Source organism: Prionailurus viverrinus, chromosome A2 (assembly GCF_022837055.1).
Source record: "Prionailurus viverrinus isolate Anna chromosome A2, UM_Priviv_1.0, whole genome shotgun sequence".
Lineage (NCBI taxonomy): Eukaryota > Metazoa > Chordata > Mammalia > Carnivora > Felidae > Prionailurus > Prionailurus viverrinus.
Genome location: NC_062562.1, coordinates 50709860 through 50728117, shown reverse-complemented (window position 1 = coordinate 50728117; position 18258 = coordinate 50709860). Strand labels below are relative to the sequence as shown.

The window sequence follows — 18258 nt, the reverse complement described above, 5'->3', positions numbered from 1 at the left end:
CTGCACTGGGCACGCAAGGGTATCCGATCCCCGCGCCCCGCCGACCGGTCGCAGAATGCGCCCTCAGGCCCCAATCCGCACTGCCAGATCTCCTTGGAACCCTGGGGTTCCTCATGGCTTGCTCGTCCGCAGAGCCAAATCCTGTCCCCCACCACCCCCAGAGAGCCTTTCTCCACTGAACCTCTCCAGTCAGATATTCGCCGTCCTAACTGAGAATTGGACCCGAACACAGCTCGGGCCCCTCCGAGCGGCCGAGACGTCTCCACAGCGTCCGCCGCTTGAGGATTGAGTCTTCGCGCTCGCCCGCTAAGCCGTTCCCCTCCAAGGCCTCGCCGAGCCTCGACTCCAGTCAGGTCTCTTCAGAGTTCACTCCGTCAGAGACCGTCCTCTGACTGCCGCGCCCCGCGCTACCCAGCCGCTCCACCCAGCTGCTCCCTTCAGTCGCAGGGCATTCCTTAAACAGTGCTCCATCATCTCACACCCTGTGCCCACTGGGGCTTGTGGGCCCGAGGCAGCCCGTCTGCCTCTTCCAGTTTCCAGGGCGGGCTGCCTGGGCCCAAGAAAGATGTGTTATGTAATTTCTTCCCTTCTGGAGGAAGACAGTAAGCAAGGACCTAGGAGACATGAACTTTATCTGGGCCACTTTTCACCTCATAGCGCTGTGATATGAGGTTACTTTCAGTGAGTAGACCGCAAATTCCTTAAGGGCAAGATTTGTGACCCACCCGCAGTACCTAGTAGGGAGGAGCATCACGTGCATGGTTATCAGACAAATGCTATTTTTGTCTGTTCCACTCCAAAGCTGCAAGGCCCTGGGCAACTACCTCCTGTGGCTGTCTCCTCTCTAGGTGTGCCAGCCCACAGGTGTCCCATACTTGGAAAGCATTCCTGCAGTAACTGAATGAATCATCGGTAAAGGAGATGCCAAGGTTGGGAATGAATGCAGAGCAATCCTCTACATACCTGCTATGTCCCCAGTTAAACGGGAAGGTCACAGCTATGGGGACTCCGAAGCACTTGGGACTAACCTATTGGCAAAGGACTTGAAGCCTCTGAAATTCATGAAGGAGACGTAGACTTCTAGCAATTAGTTCTGAATACTGGCTAAAGAGCCAGCTTTGTAGACAAAGACCGGAGTTCAAATCCTAGCTCTGCGCCTTCCTAGTTGTGGGAACTTAGGCAAGTTACTTCATTTTTCTAAACCTCAGTATCTTTGTGGAGATAACCACCTTATTAACTTTCCCTATAGTTTTTGCAAGGATTACATAAAATTGTGTATCTAAAAGTGCTTAGAAAAAGGCCTGCCATCCAGTGAGTGCCTGGGAAATGGGAGCTATCATATTATCCTGGCTGTTGTCTTACAAATGCAGCATGCACAGCAACCAGCAACCTCTTGAGCCCAATTATTTACCATCCCTGAGGGACAACCTCCCTTTTTATCTTTTTGCCCTGGCAGAAGGCAAGAACCCAAGAATTCCAAACAGACTATTTATTTTCTAAGAATCAATATATTTTCTTCCTTTGAAATAAATACAAACCAGTTTGAAAGGTGGGGGCATCTATGGGAAAAAGGGAAGTGGGGACAGGCCCCAGTCTTTTTTAGTACCAAATGACTCTGGCGCGACCCGGAAACGCAGTTACAAATGAGAATAATTTAAATTCTCCGCTAATTACAGTATTTACAACAGCAGGGGAGGGGGGTCACCTAGTGCCCCTCTTCCGGGCTGGACAGACATCAATCCCACTGCTAGGCTGGGCAGATGCCCGTTCACCTCACCACCTGCAAGGGCCTCAGGCCACTAGGCAGTTAGATTCTCCTGGCATGAGCAGAGCAGACAGAGGTGGTGGGATGGCCTGTTTTATGCAGTGTCCTAACCTTGGCCCACCACCCTGCACTACAATGCTGAGGTCTCTGGGGCTCTCTGGCCAGTGAGACCTCCCCTCTCCATGCGCAGAGCCGCCGTGGGCCCTTGGAGTGTTCTGTACAGTCCAGCTGCACTCAGGGCGGGAGGGACCTCCCCCACCCAGCTTCCCCTGAGACTGGCCCCAAGACCAGGAATGAGTCAGTGCAGAGGCCGGTGCCACTCCAGGACAGTGAGCAAAGGGGGAGGAGAGAGGTGGCAGGGCACTGTAGGTTGGGCTGTGCTGGGCATTATCAGTCACTATCACTGGTCTCGCTGCTCTGCTCGCCCTGCACCTTGCTGCGGTGCTGCAGAGCCCGGTGGTAAGCAATCTGCACTGATTTGCGGATGTTGGATTTGCGGCCCTCCAGCATCTTTTCCTTGTCGAGGTCCTGGTTCACGCCCAGAGGAACCAGCTTAGTCCTTGGCAGCCACTGCCTGTAGGACGAGGTGAGGATCACATAAGTCATCTCTGGGAAAGCAACAAGCATCAGCCTTCATCACTCCTTCACTCATTCAAAAACACCTCCTGAGTGCCCACTAGGGGCCCGGTTCTGGTGGGTAATGGGGTTACAGAGTCTAAGAGAAACAGTCCCTGCCCTCAAGGAACTGCTCATAGTCTAGTGATGAAAAGCACCCACTCAACAGTCACATTACAGGGTAACCACAGGGTATTTACGAGTGCAAAAAGGGGCCATGACCTAACCTGAAATAGGTACCTTGTCCCATAGGCTTCAGGCAGACTTTACTGACATTAAATATCCTTTGCACACAATACACAAAAAACACTGCATTACATACATGTGACAGAACAGAGATTTAAGATCCTGAATGTTTATGTCTATTTTATCCTCATCTTGTCACCATGGAGGCAGAGACAGGAAAACTAAGTCTAGAAGCCACCTGATTCTGGGTGGGGAGCACATTTGTCACAGTCACTGATGGCCCTCTAGCTTCTAGCTACAGCTGTTTGTCAGCTGTTGCCCACTCAGTCTCTCAGACTCATGGTCAACACAACCCTCACAACCCTTCTGCTCAAAGATCTAAGTCCCTCCCCTACTGATCTGTGATAGCCCAGTCTGTCTGTTGCTGGAGTTTCCTGGCAGCCTGCCCACATACCCAGGGTTGCATCTGTGGCTGTATGAGTCACAGCAACTGCTCCCCTCCTCCCTTACCAGGTTCGCTTGTTGTCAAAGAAGAGGACGAGGTAGAGATGCTCTCGGGCTTCCTGGGTCATCTGTTCCCCAAGTTTCAGCACCTCCAGGGGGGGCACAGGGATAGGAACCCCATGATGGAACATACCTTCCCGGGGCATCTTTGGATCAATTATCTGAGGGTGTAATAAGACCTTTGTTTGGTTCAGTTCCCTTCTTCCCCGAAACTTACTCTATACAAGAATTGGGAAACTACCTCTGAAGTTGGGACACAGAAAGATTATCATGCCACAAGGCTGCATTGCTGACCCTTGGCTTCTCATGATGAACTATTCCAGATTCCAAGATGCAAAGGGAAAGAAAAGGGAGAGATGGAAAAACTAACCAGGAACTTGTTAAGTATCTATCTGCCAAAGACCCTTGTTCTCTACAGCTCAGCAGAGAGTAAGTAAAGTCTGCTAATTGTGTCTACGATCTGGGGTTGGGAGGCAAGGGGTATGATAAGAAAAGGGGAAGCCTACCAGAGCTGGGTATGATGGATACCCTCGGCATTTGGCCCACACCAGGTCCAGAGCATCCAGTGGGGAGTCCTCATCTTCTGACAGCCAGCCAGCTCCCCGTCCCAGACTCTTCCTTACCACTTCACAGGAATGGGAGAGAGGGAGCAGATCAGCAGCCAGGGGGCTGGCAAGGCCCTGATACCGGGCCCCCGGCTTCCCTGGCTTTGGGTGAGGGTACTTACTGCTGTGGCCCACGCCGCGGCCAGTGCCCACGGAGTAGGCCTCGTTCTCAGTGCCTGAGGTATCTTCACTGCTGTCTTCCGGGAATGTGCCCCGAGAGAAGGAGGGCTTGCCCCGGCCCTGTTTTGAGGGTGTTGTGCTGTGGACAAGACAAGAACTCAGCTTAAAGGAGGGTAGAGTGGGTAATGACACAGTAGTTGTCCTCTCTTTAAACCCCCAGGTCTAAGAATTTTGGAAAACTGAGGCTACTTGAAAAATTTCAAACTTAAAAGCCCTCGGGGGCTTGGCAATAGTGTGACTGACATGGGCTGGATTTAACAGTGGTGGTGATGAGTGCATCCCCTGGCTAGATTTGCCAGATCGGAATTTTTTTTTTTTTCAACGTTTTTATTTATTTTTGGGACAGAGAGAGACAGAGCATGAATGGGGGAGGGGCAGAGAGAGAGGGAGACACAGAATCGGAAACAGGCTCCAGGCTCCGAGCCATCAGCCCAGAGCCTGACGCGGGGCTCGAACTCACGGACTGCGAGATCGTGACCTGGCTGAAGTCGGACACTTAACCGACTGCGCCACCCAGGCGCCCCGCCAGATCGGATTTTTAAAGAGAATACAGACACTAGGAATTTTATGTGGCAGTACTGGATTCCTTTTTTTTTTTAAACACCATGCTGGCCAAACAAAATATGTCTGCAGGCCAAATCCAGGCCACAAGGCATCAGTTTACGCTCTCTGCTCTACAACATCAGCTTAACCCAGGATGGTTCCCACTATTCCATTATGGTGACGTTCTTAGGTATGCCATTTATTTCGCAGAGAACCCTGGGTCTGAGCCATCTTAATCTAGACTGAAGTGGCTGCCATGCTATTTCCCAGAGGGAAACTTCAAAGGGCATCCTGGAGGCAGACCTTGATCTGGAGGGCTGGTACCTGGTTCGGTCTGAGGCAGCGCTGCTGCTGCTACTGCTGCTAGACTCAGAGTCGGAGCTGCTCCGGGGAAGGCTGCAGTCATTACGATATACCAAGAAACTCTTCTTCACTGGCTGATTTCCACCGCTGAAGCCATTAGCTGGTAAGTCTTGGTTGGGGGGAGGGGGAGGAGGGAAGGAATCGGTCAGGAAGATGTAGATGAGAGATGGCATGGGGGTAAGAGGGACTAGGGGCTCGGCTTTCCCTTCTGTGCTGGAAAATTCCTCCAACTTTGGCCAGCAGAGCCAGTTCTGGGCAGTGTCTGCCACAGTTGGCCATAGTCCTGCCCCACCCATCACACTGCCCTTGGCAGTTACTGGCCTTAAGACACAAATGGCTTAAAGGGCAGGAAATCCCCAAGGAGGGTGAGAAGAGAAAAGGTGAAGTGATATAATGGAGAGGGTCCTGGATGGGAATCTAGCTGGGTCAGTGTTTCTGGACTTCAGTTTCCCCATCTGTAAAATGAGGGGACTGAATTAAAGGATCCCTAAGGGCCCTTCTAGCTCTGATATATTATGGGCAAATGAAGGGACAGGTGGGAGTTATGTTGGGAATGATGGCAACTTTGCTCACTCTCTCGGGGGGGCTGGGTGATGGTGAAGCTCACCCATTGGGGGGTCTTCTGTGGATTTATCACTGTCGCTGTCTGAGCTCGAACTGGGCCGGGGGCTCCTACCCCGCTTGCGCTGACGTAGGGAGCCCATGATGGGGAGCTGGGGGGGCCCCACAGGACTGCCTCCGTGGCTGGGGGTCATCTGGCTCTCCCGGTTTTTGGGGGGCCGGCCCGGCCTCTTGGGCGGTCCAGCTGTCTTCGGGTTCTTTTTGGAGAACAGAACTGAGGTTCTCCTGCCCACCTCATGTGCGGGGGTTGAGGACATGTTGGGACCCAGGCCTGGAGCAGAGAAAGAGAGAAGGAGAGTTGGTGAGGGGCCTGATGTGGGAAGGGTAGATACCCAGGGTATGCCCTGGGCCTATAGGACTGTTACTCCAGCTAGAGTTGGGAGATGATCTGGGGGGTTGTGGAATTGGGAACATTGTCCCTTATACCAATAGCCAGAGAGGCAGCTAAGAGGCCCCTGAATGGGGAATGAGGGAGAAAGTACAGCTAGCTGTGTAGGAGGGACCTCTGCCTGGGGGATGGCAGTGGCTGAGTGTGTGCTACAGAGTCAAGTCTAGCTGGCTTTGGGGTCCACCTTGCTAGGGGTTCAGACCTTTGGTTGTCTCCTGGCTGCTGCTCTCTTCGGCGGCACTGTCTGTCTGCCCGTCCTTGTCACATGCTGCCGGGTGGGGTGTCAGGCTGCCCCGGCTGGAGGGGCCATGACGCTCAGGCCCATCCCTTCCAGTTTCCCGCTGGTGGGCAAGCTTCCGCCGCAGTGCCGTCATCTCTTTCTTGATCATCTTTGCACGCCGTGAACGACTCACACTCTGCTTGCTGGCATTCACCTCATCCAGCCGCTCCAGCAACAACTTCAGCTGCTCTTCCACTGGCAGGTGCTTCTGGTTCTCTAGCAGGATCAGCCGCTCTTCCTCTGCTGCTACGAGTGGACACAGGGGGTGGGGAAAGGTCAAACTTAGGGTAGGCCTCTGGGCCCCCTGAACCTGAGCAGGCAACAAGAAACCCACTCTTTTCCCTTTGGCTTCTCACCAGGAACAGCTGTAAAACAGCAGCACCAAGATGTGGAAGGGTAGGCACTGCTATCGATTCACCCAGTCTGGCTTCTTGGGGAGCATTCCTGGGGATAGTTTGCCACTGCTCAGGCTAGCTACTTCCTGCCTACACTGCCTGTTCCCAGTAGGGGACTTTTGGAAAGCCATTCATCCCTGGCATTGGCCTCTATGTGTGTAGCATGATTTATCACCCACCATCTTCAGTGTGCTGTGGGGCCTCATCTCCAGCCAGGCTGTGGGGGATATGCATGCCCGTCTCAAAGTCAATGCCCATTTTTTCTGCCTGGCGCCGGGCCTGGCGGAGCACAGCGCCACCCTGTTCTCGGAGCCGCACTGCTGCCCGGTAGAAGATGGTGTCCTTGGCGTTATACTTGAGGCAGTTGCTGACGATAAGGTTGAAGTCCTCCTCAAAATCATCAAAGTTCAGGTAGCGGTAAGCCTCCAAGTTCTGCTTCATGGTGAAAAAGTCCATGGGCTTTTTGATGTGGTCTAGGTAGTCAGGTACCTGGGAGAGCAGGGTAGGCATGGCTAAGTGGAGAAATGCTCCTCATTCGCCCTGAACCCTTGCTCCTAACACCCCCACCCCCTGAAAAGCATCCAGCAACCTCCTCCCACCACAGTTAGAGGCAGGCATATAGCACAGGGGAAAGGAAAGCTGGATTCTAGTCTTGACTTTACCAGTCACAAGCTGTGTGACCATGGCAAGTCTCTTAACCTCTTTGGGCCTTCTTTTTCCTCACCTGGAAAATGGTGATGAAATTACAGTCAAATCTACCTCCTAGAGCCAAGAGGCTTCAGTAAGAAAATGGCTAGGGCAATCATTTGGAAATAACACCACTTTGCATTCCTATAGCTCTTTTACTTATCATTAAGACATATAAGGAGGCTACTGCCTCGGGCCTCTCGTTTTATACCTTTTAGAGAGAAGAGTCTGCCAGTCAGGACCTAGGGCTTCAGAGCTGGTTCTTTAGGTGCTGAGCCTTCTAAAGTCTCCGTTCTAGGGTTCAGCACCCCGAAAGTGTCTTCCTGCCCTGGGATTATTCATTTGGCAGACTCAGTCCCTGCCTCTGGGGAAGGAGTGCAGATTGCCTCCCATTCTGGGCCCTTGGGGTGTGACAGGGACAAGACAGAGTCCAGGTGATGCATGTGGCTCCAGTTATCCTGGAGCCCCAGAGCCACCAGCCCCTCTCTTCACAGTCCCCTCCTAGTCCCTGGCCCAGACCTGCAGCAGGGGTCCAACTGGGAGAGGAACAGAAAGGTGGAGTGAGGGGAAGGGATTCTTACTTCGTCCAATTCGGTTACCTCAGACAGAGGGACCGGCTCGCTGAAGATGTTGCCTGTGTCCTTTTCTTGGAGCTGCTCCAAGGTTTTGCGAAGGAGGATGAGGAAGGGGGTCAGCTGCATCTCCATGGCGATCTGCTGGACCTTGATCTGACACACATAAAGGCCCGATCAGCCAGGCCCAGGCCAGTCCCTTGGAAGAGGTCTGAAGGGATGGTAGCAGCTGGTTTGGGAAACTGCCTTCCTTCTCTCCTGCCCACAGCTGACACACTCAGGTCTACTTTCTACAAGGCCCCACCTGGTGAAACCTTCCCTGACTACTCTGGCCTTTTTCTTCCTTGAACTCCCAGTGCCAGCTACCTGTATCACATAATTGAGGGTCCCGTTCATCCTCTTCTGTGACATGCTGCTTGCCGTGAGCTGGAGAACACACTGGGCACCATTGAGACCTGACTCCAGCATCAGCCCTATTGCTTCCTGGCCAGGGGACAAAGGCTTTTCCTTGTCCCAGGAATGTTTTCTCCTCTGAAAAACAGACTTGACCCAGGAGCACTCACCGTCTCCCTTTTGAGTTTCTCCCGCTTGCGGATCAGCTCCACCAGCAGCCGAGCTCGCTCCAGGTCGTGCCGGAGGCGCTGCCAGGACTTGAGCTGTTCTTTGAGGGCCCAGTTCTTATCCTCAGAATCTCTCTGTAGAGGCAAGAAGGGGATTGGTAGATGGTAAGGAAGCCAGAAGAAAGGCCAGAGGGAAGAAGAGCCCAGGAAGCTTGGGTCAATGTCAGGTAAAACTGAAGGAGGTAGCACAGTAATTTACTGGCAGCCTCACTAGCTAAAGTGGGAATTCCTATACTTATGTGTCCCCTAGATCTGGCACAGAATCAATGGTTGGTATATGCTTGTTGAATGAATGCATGAAGGAACACACAGGAACAGTGCCCTTCTAACGTGCAGACAATCTGTAAGGATCTCATCCTGAGTTTGGTTTGAGGGCTACTTTAAAGGAGGAAATAGCCTAAGCTCTCGGACACTGAAAACTATTATCACATATCTCAGTCCTTTATGTCCCTGGCCCCAGTTCCCAGAGCCCATAGGGAATCTGACACGGTACCCCGACTTGGTCACAATTCCTCTGAGACTGCAGATGTGTCTGCAGGCGACGTAGCAGCGGGACTCCATTTCGTGACTGTCGTTTCAGCGTCCAGTAGCTGTGTAGCCTCTGCATGAACTGGCTCTTCCTTTGGATGGTCAGGCGGTTGGTGATTTTACTGAGCCTGTGAAGCAGGGAATAAAGAGAAAAACCTGTTGGGCCATTATTTTCTTAAGCAGAACAGGTGTCTCTGGCTGGTGAGAATTCCTGAATGGAGTTGAATCTGGAGTAAGTCTATTGTCAAAAAAGCCTGTGACACTTGGCTTAATGTGAAGAAGAGCAAACAGTACCAGACAGGAAGCCAAATTCCCAGCATGAAGCCAGATCCCTGACCCTGTTCATGAAGTTGGGTGAACTCATATGAGGAGTTTGGCCTCTAAGACTGCTCTTGTCACAGCAGCCCAGAGTACTATTTGACTCTGGGATACCCTGCTCAGCCTGAGCCTTGTAAGGTTTTAGGATAAAGTATAATTGTAGAGCAGTACACTAGAGGAAATTAACTAGACAGCACAAGAGAAAGTTAAAAATAACTGATGATGGCAGCCGTCATTTGGATTCATTTGTGGTAGTGACCACTTCACAACTCCTTCCCCCTTTTTCCTTCCATTTCTCTGTTCAGGGTGAGAGTATTTCTGCCACTGTGGCTGATAGCTACTACATCCTCTTTCTTCCTACTTAAACCAGACCATAAAATGAAGGGCAGCTGAAAACATGTTAGGTCTGACAGATAAAAGCTGAAATTTCTGGCTCCTAAGATAAAAGTCTGGTGACCTGCTAGGGCTAACTTCTTTTGGAATCTGGTGTTTTGTTTTGACCTTCTTTGTAGCTTCTAATAAGAGAACCCAACCCTGTCACTCCACTCGGGGCTATCAGTCTCTAGGAGGGCTTCTTCTTCCCTTACCAGCCTACCCATCTGCTCCCCACATACCTGTGTGGTGGGATGCAGGGCACCGACACCACAGGTGCTGCGGCCCGTTTCTCTGCCAGGATCTTCCGTGCCTTCTTCATCTTGATCCGGGACTTGGCCTTGGCCTTCTTGACCTTCTCTGAGCTCCAACTCTTACCCTCATCCTCCTCCTCATCCTCATCCTCCTCACCCTCACTGTGGGACAGGGCAGGCAAGCGGCGTGCTGAACCTGGGGGTGTGTGGATGTCACAGTAGGCCGTCTTGCGGACGCTGAAAGAAGTGCCATTGGCACCTGTCTCTCGCACAGGCTCCATCTTCATGTAAAGGCCAGCCTGCTGGGCACATGTCACGTGGAAGGCTGTGTAGCAGTTGGCCTTGTGGCACTGAATGCATGCCCCTGAGCCCCGCTGTTTGCAAATATAGCAGGTCAGCTTCCAGCGAGCTGGTGGGATGTGCTCGATGCTGTCGATAGGCTCCAGGAAGACTGTGTTGGCAAAGCAGACTTCAGGGATCCACAGGGCACACACCACATGGGCCCAGCGCCCGTCATCTGTCTGCTTGAAGGCACCACCCTTGTTGGGGCACAGGGCACAGTCCACAGCCCGGGAGGGTGACTGTAGGCAGCGGCGGCACAGCCACTGGCCCTCAGGGATGTAGGGGACACCGTAGCACTCTTGGTGCACAGCCAGGTTGCACATGTCACAGAATAGGATGACATTGCTGTTCTGGCACTCACCATCATTGCAGATACAGCACACAGCATCCTCATCCACTAGTGCATTGGGGTCACCTTTATTGTGGCTTTCAAAGTAGGACTCCTTCTCCAGTCGGTCCATTAGGTACTCAAAGATCTCCTGCGGGATGGGACTCACACCCTCTGTCTTCCGCCGCTCGTTCATGATATCCAGCCAGATGTAGTCCTCCTCGTCCATGTCATACTCTACTTCCTCGTCCAGCTCCTCTGCCGACTTCTCAATGTACCTGCAGTGCACATAGGCAGCTCAGCATCATATAGTTGAGATTTCCTTCCCCTAAAGAAAATGGGTTACAGTTGCTGGACGCTTACACACTGCCAGGTCTGTGCCTTTATTTATGCTGTCTCATTCCATCCTCACCTTAACCCCAGGTGCTGTAATCATTCCTGTTTTGCAGAAAAGGAAACCTAAGGTTTGGGGAGTTAATTCACCTGTTCTGGCTCCCTTGGGAGAAAGTGGTAGAGCTAGGGTGTGAACTCAGGCCTGCTGACTCCAAAGCTTGTGTACTAGCTACTATACCACCTCCTCTGGGGTACGGAGGCTCAACCAAACTCCTGAAGGGAGGAGGGTAGGGCAGCTAGGACCTACCGGGTTGGTCTGGATGATGGTGCAGAGTTAGGAGAAGAAAGGTCTGCAAGTATCACTTGCAAATCATATATATGTTTTAGTACCAACTGGCAGCAACCTGAATGGAGTTGCCATGGGTCTTATGTCAGCTAATGCAGCTCAGGGCTCCCTCAAACTCTTCATATTGTGTTTGTTTTTTGCATAGCCTTGGAAAATAACAGAATAGCTAAGATTTACTGAGCATTTACTATGAGCCAAGCATTGTACCGTTACCACATTGATTCTCACCACAGCCATAGCATCAGTGTTCATATTGCCCTTATTTTGAGGATGAGGAAAATGAAGCTTTGAGAAGTTAATTAACTGTCTAACACAGATAGGTCCTACAACCAGGAAGTGGCAGAACTAGAATTCAGACTCTACCCTACACACTCATTGGGCCAGCCAGACTGGAGCTGAGGGCCGCTCCAGGTGCCTGGCATACAGAGCAGGCTCCCCATGCCCCTGCTATGCCCTAGATGGCCTGGACTCTGGTACTGTAAAGCTACAGGTCTGGATGATGGTGCAGAGTTAGGAGAAGAAAGGTCCGCAAGTATCACTTGCAAATTATATATATGTTTTATATATGTTTTACAATGGAAAGAATGGGGCTTTGGTTTCTGAAAACATGGATTTAAATCCTGGCTCTGCCACTCTGACCTTCAAGACATCACTGGTCCTTCCTGAACTCAGTTTTATTGATAAGAGAATGAGGATGCTACTATTTACTCCCAAAGACACTTGTCAGGATTAAATGGAATTTAAAAAAATGAATGGGCTAACTGAAGTGGCACATAGCAGGCCCTAAATAAATGTTAGTTTCTGTCCCTCCACTCCCCTCTCCACAAGAGAAATGGAGCTCTGGGTGCTAGAGTAGGCCAGAAGAGCATAGGCTTGGGAGCCATGCTCTGTATGACAGCAGGCAAATAAGGTGATCTCCCTGGGCCTCTGTTTCCTCATCTATAAAGTGGTGATGCTAACCTGTACCTATTTCACACAGCTGTTGTGAACATTAAATGAGTTAATACAGATAAGGTATTTAGAACAGTTCCTGGCATGATGCAAGTACTCAATAAACCTTGGCTTTATTATTAGCTTTTGTATAGCCCTGAGCTATCTTGCCTTGTATTATAACTATTTATGTGTCTAACTCCTCCACTACAGGCTAGAGGCAAGGACCATGTCTGATTCACCACACAGAAATAGGCACAGTTGTTCATTTCAAAGGCATTTTGAGGGTGGAATGGAGGAAACTAAAATACTGTATCTATAGGAAGCAGTTTCTTTCTTAGCCCTTTACCCCAAATGACTGCAATGTCCTCATCCTTCAAAAAGGGTGTGGCTTAGAGATTGTATGAACTATCCAGCCCCTGCTAGGCCTTGGCACTTGTTCTCAACCTTTGCTCTGCCATAACATATGTGACATTATGCGATGGTATATAACACACTCCCACAGTGCACCTAGATTACAGGCTGTGGCACAGATAATGTAGGCTGCATGTCATGTACAATTCCTGGCACACCAGCCTACACTCCACCCTCTTTTCTCCTTAAGAAAGCATATATTAGATGCAAGCAAGAGAAATTGGTGTTGTTAGAGAGATGACCTCAAATCTTCTCGAATTTATATATAAAAAATATCATTTGCAAAACTTGGACAGTTCTATTAACAGTAGTAATAAATGACATGCAACACACCTCCCAGCTGATCACAGTGTACCAGCTGAGAATTGCTGCCCTGGAGAACAGATTTGATCCCCAGGAATAAGGAGTGAATCTGAGCAGAGGGAGGAAGAAATGGAGGGGAAGGAACTGGTTTGGATTGCCTATCAGAGCAGAGAAGGCTGAAGAGCCCTTAGGAGAAAAGGCTGGCCCGAACAAGGGTTTGTATGTTGGGGGGTGAGCCTAACAGTCACTGCTAACATAAAAGAGAGGCAGTGCAAATCCAGAAGGAGAAGGAGGTGAAGCTGGGCTGGATGGATGAAAGACAGGAAGAGGTGACTATATAACGTGTGAACAAGGGAGGGACCAAAGTGACATACCAGGCCAAATCACTGGAGTGCCCACAGACTTGATTTTAAAGAACGGAGATTCAGCATACCATCACACGGATTGCACTTTTGGTAAAAAAACCACCCTTCATATAAAAACCTTTACAAGTCCTTCTCAGAGATTAGGCCTTCTGATTAGTTGACACCAAATACTGCTCCTTAACTTATCTGAATGCCCTCTTTGCCTTGGATGCCAAGACTCAGAGAGAAGGTTTATACTTGATTTTTCTCCCATCCTCCAGCTAAGGCTTCTGTACATAGCTCCACCACCAAATTGCCCCCACCCCTTCATTTCTTACCTTGTGTTAAAGGAATTTAGCCTTATGCCTGTAACTTTGTTAGAGCCACCATGACTAATTTTGCAAGGAAGTGGGGTTCCAAGAAACAGTTAAGTGAAATAAATACTAGGGCCAATGGAGGAGCACAAACCATAGGTGATAAAAATATTGCTTACACATGTTAAAGGATGGGTGACAGTAACAGAATGGTGGGAAAATTACCTCTGCAAATTTGCAAATTGCTTTAGGGACCTTATGAAATCAGTGTGCTTAGTCTTCTACCTCTAGGCCGGCAGAGGAATATTATACCGGCTCTGCAGATGGGGTCATTAGAAAACCAGAAGCCAGACAACTTTCTCAAGGTTACACAGTGATGGAGTGGAGAGGGTCAGGAACCAGACACATGATTTTTTGATATAGTGAAAACTGCAGATTTGGAGTCAGAGGAACCTGGATTTGAATCCCAGTTCCACTATCTACTGGCACGTGACTGTCGGTAAGTCTGGCCCCCTTTCTGGACTGTGCATTCCTCATCTGTGAAATGAGAACGATACCTACCTGAGAGAATTGTGAGAATAAAATAGTGACTGCAAAGTACCCAGTGCAGGGCCTGGCATATGGCAGTATATAGTAAGTGCCACCATCATTAGCTGGGGCACGTTCCTCTCACCGCCCTGGCAGGACCAGTGTGCTTCTGCTATCCTTTATCTCTGCCACTCTCCTATCTGCTCCCTGTTACGCCTCAGCTCCTGAGCCCTGCCTGACCAGTTTTCCAGAGTTGGGAGGTGGAGGTGGCCTTACCGGTAATAGGAAGTCGGCCGGGGTGGGGCATCGGGGGTGTCCTGCTCCAACTCCCGGTATACCACCTCTGGCAGCTTGGGAGTGGTGCTCACAGAAGCATTATGGTGGTGGTGATGGTTGGAGTCCTTGCGCTTTTCCTTGTTCTTATGCTTGCCTGACTTGGGAGTAGCAGCTGGTGTCTCGGTGTTCTCCTTGTTGCTACCAGTCTCAGGAGCCTCCTCAGGGGCCTCCTCATCCTCTGACACCACATCCAGGTTGTCAAAGATGCTGATGCGGTGGACTCGGCCGTGCAGGTCCACCTCCACCATGCGCTGGGCCTGCGCGTAGCTCATCACCTCACGGCCGGGTGACTGGGATACCTCTGAGGGGCTGGGCGACTGCTTGTTGGCTGGGCGTGATTGGCGCCCCTTCTTTTTGTGCTTGCGGAGTGGAGTCTGCTGCGGGGGTGGTGGGTTGTCGTGGTCATAGTGATATAGGTGGTACTCAATACCACTGTAACTCTTGTAGACCTTACGGCAGGTCTCCACGGGGCACTCATATGGTGGCTTAGTTGCCCGCAAGTTGTGGCAGAAAGTCTTCACATCAAAGTCCACCCCCATGCTGTCACATCTAGAATGTACATATCAGTTAGCACAGGCCTGGGGAAGAGTTCCTGGTCATCCACTACTCTCTCCAGCCCTCCCCTTCTCCCCAAAGGTCCTGGCTAGCCCACCTTTACAGTGACTCCAAATGCCATCACCTCCATACCATGGGCAGTCTGGGCCTCATCGCCTCCTGCTTGGTCATCCTGCCCCATATCTCAACTATTCTAGCTTAACTTCATATAATGTGGCCAGAGTGATCTTTTACCAAGTAGCAACAGCCATGTAATCTTTTGATTAAAAGCTTCCTGATGCTCCCCACTTATTTCAGGATAATATCCAAATTTCCTAGGATGATATTCAAGGTACCCCTTTCATTGGCCCTAGTCCTCCTTTCCAGACTCTTCTTTTCACTTGTTACAGCTGTGCTTCTGTCTACCCTGGGCAATTTGCCATTCCCTGAATGTTATAACCTCTCATTCCTGCAAGATTTGAAATGGTTTCCATCCTGATTGGTGAGCTCCTACTCATTCTTCAAAACCCAACTCAAATGTCACTTCTTCTGTTATGATTTGTCTTTCCCACGGAGGGCTGTGTTTCCATAGCATTCCATTGTCATCTCCACCAAGGCACTTACCACACTGGAAGTTCTTTGTCTCCTCCCACTAGACCAGGTGCTATACAGTGCAGACATCAGAGAGCCTACCCACCTCTATATATTCCCAGGACCTGGCATGTAGTGGACACTCAGTTTTTGGCAAATGAATAAAGAACTTGTTTAATGAATACTGAATGAGGGGATCATCAGATCATCTGACAGATGAAGGCTAGTGTTAACCCATGTAGAAGTTTGAATGGATAGCCAATGATTTAATCCTGGTCACCAGCAGAAATCATTGCATTACAGAAAGAAGCAGTTCATTTCTGAGGTGTTTAGGGGAAGCCTATGCCCTGGCTCTGGCTCTGGGAGTGATAACCAGGTACTTAAGAGTACAAACAAGAGCATGACAATCTAGGCACATTCAGTTCCATGCCGGTCCTTAGGGCCTTCCCTTCCTCCTCTCCAATGTTCCTGGGTGAGTAGTGACAGCAGATGGCACCAGCCCCCAGGAAGCCCAACGTGGTCAGAGACTGCCCCAATTTCTCCAGGCCTAGCTGACTTCAACAATTCAGCTAGGGTGTTGGCATCATTCCAGGCAAAGCCACCCTGAGCTCCTAGACAAACGGTGACGTTTCTTGGCTTCTCTCCTGTGACTTAGCCAAGCCAAGTGGGCTGCTCCAGCCTCTCTGTCAGTGCCCCTGACTTCTACATCGGTAGAACTACTCCCTCTACTCCAACTCACTTTTACTTCCTACCTGCAGCTGTGTCTTTAAACACAAACCAATCAGAGGAACAGGCAAGCTCTTCTCTTTCAATGATGGGTCGGTCCCTGGTGTATCCTGCATCTCTGTCGCCCTGGCTCCCAAAGTAGCACAGAGCCCCCGGCAGATGTCCCACTGGGACTGGGCGGCAGGGCACACGGGGTGGAGACAAGAACTCAGACTGGAAGCCCGTGAGGAAGACCCAGAGCCCACAGGGGTATGGCGGCAGAGTTCAGGGGGCTGGAGGAAGTAGGGGGCGGGGGCCGGAGGGATCAGGCCGGGCCCAGGCGGTGCCCGCAGCCCTCTCCCGGATGCGGCGACGTTTCCCTTTTGTCGAAGTGTAACATGTTAAACAAGGCTCCCCTCCTGCCATTGGCCCAGGGAGCCCTGGAGGATACTCTGTTGCCCTGGGACGCAGGCTGGGAGCTAATGCACTGTCAGTTCTCCCGGCTCGAGTGGCCCAAGAGGCCCTCGGACCGGGCAGCTCAGTGCACGCCCCACGAAAGTAGTCTAGCCTTTCCCCGCTGGCCACTCCCGCCCTGGTCCCAGGCCCGCACTCACCGGCCACCTCGAGTCCGGGCTCATTGCCGGGGGCGCCCGCCGGGGCTCCGACCCCAGTTGGGGAGGCCGGCGGGGAAAGACGGGCCGGGGAGAGAGAGCCCCAACTCCGGAGACCGCAGACCTCGCCACCCCGGCACCCTGCCGCCCCACGCTCTGGCCCCGGCTCCCCGGGATTCCCGCGCTGACCCCTGCCGCTCCCGGTCCCGCCGGCGCCCTGGTGTCTCAACTCCGTCGGCCGCCGCCGGTTTCGAGAGCTTCTAGGTTGTCCGGCCTCGGGACCCGGCACGGCCGGAACAATGGAAGACCCCGGAGGCAGCGCGGGGACGGCGGCGGCGGAGACCGTGGCGGCAAAGGCAGTGGCAGCGGCGGCGGCAGCAGCGGCGGCGACGGCGTCTGCGCAGGGTAAACGCGGCGCCTCGGCGCTGTCGATCTGCACTTTCGCCACAGATCCCCGCCCGCCTGCTGAGTCTTGAGAGGCCTTTCTCTGAGACTCGGAAGGGCCCGTAGGCACCCCACATGACTTCTGTAGCACCTCCACCTTAGAATTGAGTTCCTGTAAGCTGAAGTCGCGGTATTCCAGATCCGGAGTGGTCGGGCCGTTTGTGGCGAATCTGCGGGCACGGACGATGAGCGCGGGGCTGGGCTTGAGGAGCCCGCCCTTCTCCCTTCCCCCTCTGCCTCCTCCCTCCCTCCTGCTGGCGCCGCGGCTGCAGTGGGGACCTGGCCTTGGTCTCCGAGAAAGGCGGCGAGGCGGGGCCGGAGCCACGGGGCGGGGCTGGGGGCAGGGCCGGGAGCAAGAAGGACGCTGGCTGGAGCCTAAGGAAGGACTCGGAGTTATGGGTAGAGGTGGGGCGGGTCTGGAAGAGAATAAAGCAGTCCAAGGGGCGGAGTTTGCGGGGAGTGGGCGGGGACATCTGTAAAGCGGGCCTCAGTAAGGAGAATAGGGGCTGAACAACGGTGAAAGGGTGGGGCTAAACAGAAGAGTGGGCCTCAGGAAAGAAAGGGCGGGGCTTTATATGGACCTGGAAGGTGTTGGGTTGGGGAGAAAGGACAGAACTGGGAAAAAACGACGCGAGACTGAAGTAAAAGGGCGGGGCTTGGAAAAGGTAAAGGGGCGGGGCTAGAGGGAAGGGGCGGCGCCAGGTTAGGGTTACGGGGCGTGGCCAAAGGAAAGGGAAGGAGCTTGGGAAAGGCAAAGGAGCAGGACTGAAGGGAAAGTGTGGGTATGAAGGCAGGGGCCGAATCTGGGGAGGTGTAGAAGGCTGGTGGAATGTGAAACGGCTTGTGTATGGTAAACTGGGAACCCCTTAGGGTTGGCGGAAAATGCATCATGGCTATGGGTGGAGGGTTGGAAGACTGTCAAAACAGACAGCTGGTTTTAATGTGACTGGGCCACTTAGTAGCCATATGAACTTAGACATGTTGTTAAGTTCTTCCTACTTTAAATTCCTTATTTATAAAAGGGAGATCGAAAACTATTGTCAGTTCTTGGGGACTTTG

At 52.0% G+C, this 18258-nt stretch overlaps 1 protein-coding gene across 12 annotated transcripts; it reads right to left on the bottom strand.

Moving 5' to 3' along the window:
- Nucleotides 1-1497: 1497 nt before the first annotated feature.
- BRPF1 (bromodomain and PHD finger containing 1) lies at nt 1498-17077 on the bottom strand. Of its 12 annotated transcripts, none has more exons than XM_047850006.1 (14): nt 16759-16898; nt 14255-14863; nt 9785-10744; nt 8818-8980; nt 8268-8399; nt 7714-7860; nt 6625-6934; nt 5973-6296; nt 5369-5653; nt 4723-4870; nt 3798-3934; nt 3577-3695; nt 3077-3231; nt 1498-2339 (listed from the first exon to the last, which is right to left on the bottom strand). In XM_047850006.1, the coding sequence occupies exons 2-14, from the start codon at nt 14851-14853 to the stop codon at nt 2156-2158; spliced, it is 3663 nt and encodes a 1220-aa protein (XP_047705962.1). In that variant the 5' UTR covers nt 14854-14863; nt 16759-16898; the 3' UTR covers nt 1498-2155. The 12 variants fall into 12 exon arrangements, with proteins under 12 accessions (XP_047705962.1, XP_047705964.1, XP_047705965.1 ...); XM_047850008.1 differs by having other exon boundaries at nt 5973-6293; XM_047850009.1 differs by having other exon boundaries at nt 7732-7860.
- Nucleotides 17078-18258: the final 1181 nt, after the last annotated feature.